The sequence below is a fragment of the Corvus brachyrhynchos genome, unplaced genomic scaffold (assembly GCF_000691975.1).
Source record: "Corvus brachyrhynchos isolate BGI_N302 unplaced genomic scaffold, ASM69197v1 scaffold30, whole genome shotgun sequence".
Lineage (NCBI taxonomy): Eukaryota > Metazoa > Chordata > Aves > Passeriformes > Corvidae > Corvus > Corvus brachyrhynchos.
Genome location: NW_008235742.1, coordinates 754,696 through 756,813, shown reverse-complemented (window position 1 = coordinate 756,813; position 2,118 = coordinate 754,696). Strand labels below are relative to the sequence as shown.

The 2,118-nt window shown below is 58.5% G+C and overlaps 1 protein-coding gene across 1 annotated transcript in view; it reads left to right on the top strand.

The window, feature by feature from the left end:
• TNS4 (tensin 4) overlaps positions 1 to 2,118 on the top strand; it is a 17,606-nt gene that overhangs the window by 11,155 nt on the left and 4,333 nt on the right. Inside the window, exons 5-8 of the mRNA XM_017746121.1 lie at positions 7 to 137; positions 952 to 1,038; positions 1,505 to 1,624; positions 1,890 to 1,982. Of these exons, the coding sequence (XP_017601610.1) occupies positions 7 to 137; positions 952 to 1,038; positions 1,505 to 1,624; positions 1,890 to 1,982 (431 nt within the window). The remainder of the gene's footprint in view (positions 1 to 6; positions 138 to 951; positions 1,039 to 1,504; positions 1,625 to 1,889; positions 1,983 to 2,118) is intronic.

Here is a 2,118-nt window from a genome sequence, read left to right as displayed (position 1 = left end):
GCATAGACCCCTCCGGGCGGGCGACTCCCCCCCCAGCTCTGCCACGCAGCCCCCCCTGCTTGGCTGCAGCCCGGCCTCAAGGCTTGGTGGCCTGAACAACACATTGTCAGCACCAGCACTCAGCTGCCTCTCAGACAGTGAGTCACGGGGCAGGGCGGGGAGGAGCTGCAGACCCCAAAAGCTGCAGGGAAAGGGGGAGTGAACCCCATTTTCCCTCTGGTTTAGCTGTGGATTATAGACACAGAGGATGAGAGGTCCTTGCTGGAGCTCCTTGCTGTGTCTCCCTGTGGTCCAGGTGGTGTCCAGCTCATGGCTGGTGACCCTGGATTAGCCACAGCCTTCTGCCCACCGGTGTCCTGTGGCATGGGCTCAGCAGACAGGAATGCTCTGCTCCCTCGAAGAGATGCAGATGCACCTATTTATAGTACCTGAGAATGAGAAACATCATTGTGTCCTGTCCTGCTTGTTTGCAGACCCAGAGCGGGTTGGGAGGAGGGGTTGGGCTTCTCATTTGCTCTGAGGACACCAAAAGGTACCAGGGTTCACAAGGTCCGTCATTCAAGGGCAAACACTGGGGCTATTGTTCTCTGGAGGAGATGAGCAGAGGCAGCTCTCGGGGCAGAGGGTTTTAATTGGCACCCTTATGGGAATAGCAAGAGGGTGTGTGGGTCAGATCCTGGTGTAAATCCCATGGTCCAGTGGATTGTGCAGGGCTGGGCAGGCTGGCACTGCCAGGGGATTCCATGTGACCCTCTCTGCACTACATCACAGCCTGCCAAGAGAGATAATTACATGGAGAATGAGTTATTCTTAGGAGTGGGGAGGAAAGGATTCAAAAGGATTGAAAAACCTTCAGCACTGGCCAGACTGAGAAACGTCTTTGCGGGGCTCTGGCATCTGTGGAGGTCCTTCAGGTTCCTGCTGGCCTTGACATCTTGTGGTCTCTTGCAGGTTCCCCCAGGGCTGGGCAGCCCACCATGAAGTTTGTGATGGACACATCGAAATACTGGTTCAAGCCAAGCATCAGCAGGGACCGAGGTGAGGCAGGGAAGGCTCTGTGGGTGTGACCCCCCCTCGGGTTCTGTTCTGTCCCCAGAGTTCTCCCGTGTCCCTGGGGGGACTCAATGGGGGCAAATCAAAGCCTGCTGGGGGCTGATGGGTGTGGAGAGACCCTCTCACAGGTTGAGTGGGGCGGCTCAAAAACAAGGGCTGTGCCACGGCCCCTCTGTGTCCTCCAAGTCCAGCAAAACTTCTCCTGACTGTCACACATCGTGGCCTGGGCAGGGGCTGAGTGTCCTGGGGAGTGCAGGGATCCATGGGACCAAGCCAGGGCCCTGCAGGGACGCTGCAGTTGGTGCCACACAAGGGATGTGCTTGTCCTTGGCACACGCTCCAGAGCTTTTCCTGCTGCTGCCAAGGAGAGACTCCCTGCAGAGCACCAGGGCACAACGTGGGGAGACCCCACCTGTTGTGTTTGGCTGAGCCCCTCCCTGTGCCCTGACAGCAATCCAGCTGCTGAGGGACAAGGAGCCAGGCGCGTTCCTCGTGCGGGACAGCACCTCGTACCGGGGCTCCTTCGGACTGGCCATGAAGGTTCCTGGCTCTCCATCTGGCAGCCAGACAGGTATGGGGGGCAAACGGGGGGGCTGCTTCAAGGGTTTAACTGAAATTACTCAAACTAAAGCCAGATGAGAAGCTGCAGGACTCTGGCGTGTGGGAGATGCTGGCAGCGAGTCTGTGGGTGCCCATTCCACCTCTCACAGGAGCTGGCAGTGCAATGGCAGCACAGAGCAGCTCCTGTGATGCCCTGCGACAGGACTCTGGGGTGGGCAGGGGTGACACAGTGGCACTGGGGCCGATGCTGACACTGATTATGGTCCCTCTTGCAGGTGAGGAGAGCAGTGACCTCATCCGGCACTTCCTAATCGAGTCCTCCACCAAAGGGGTTCACCTGAAAGGTGCCAGCGAAGAGCTGTATTTTGGTAAGGACGGTGCTGTTGCCCACAGCAGCCCTGGCAGCCCCAGGAGCTGTTTCCAAAGCCCCTGGAAGCACCAGGCAGGACCAGGTGAATGTGTTGCACAGCTGCAAGCACAGGAACCACCCAGCCCCTGGTCGTG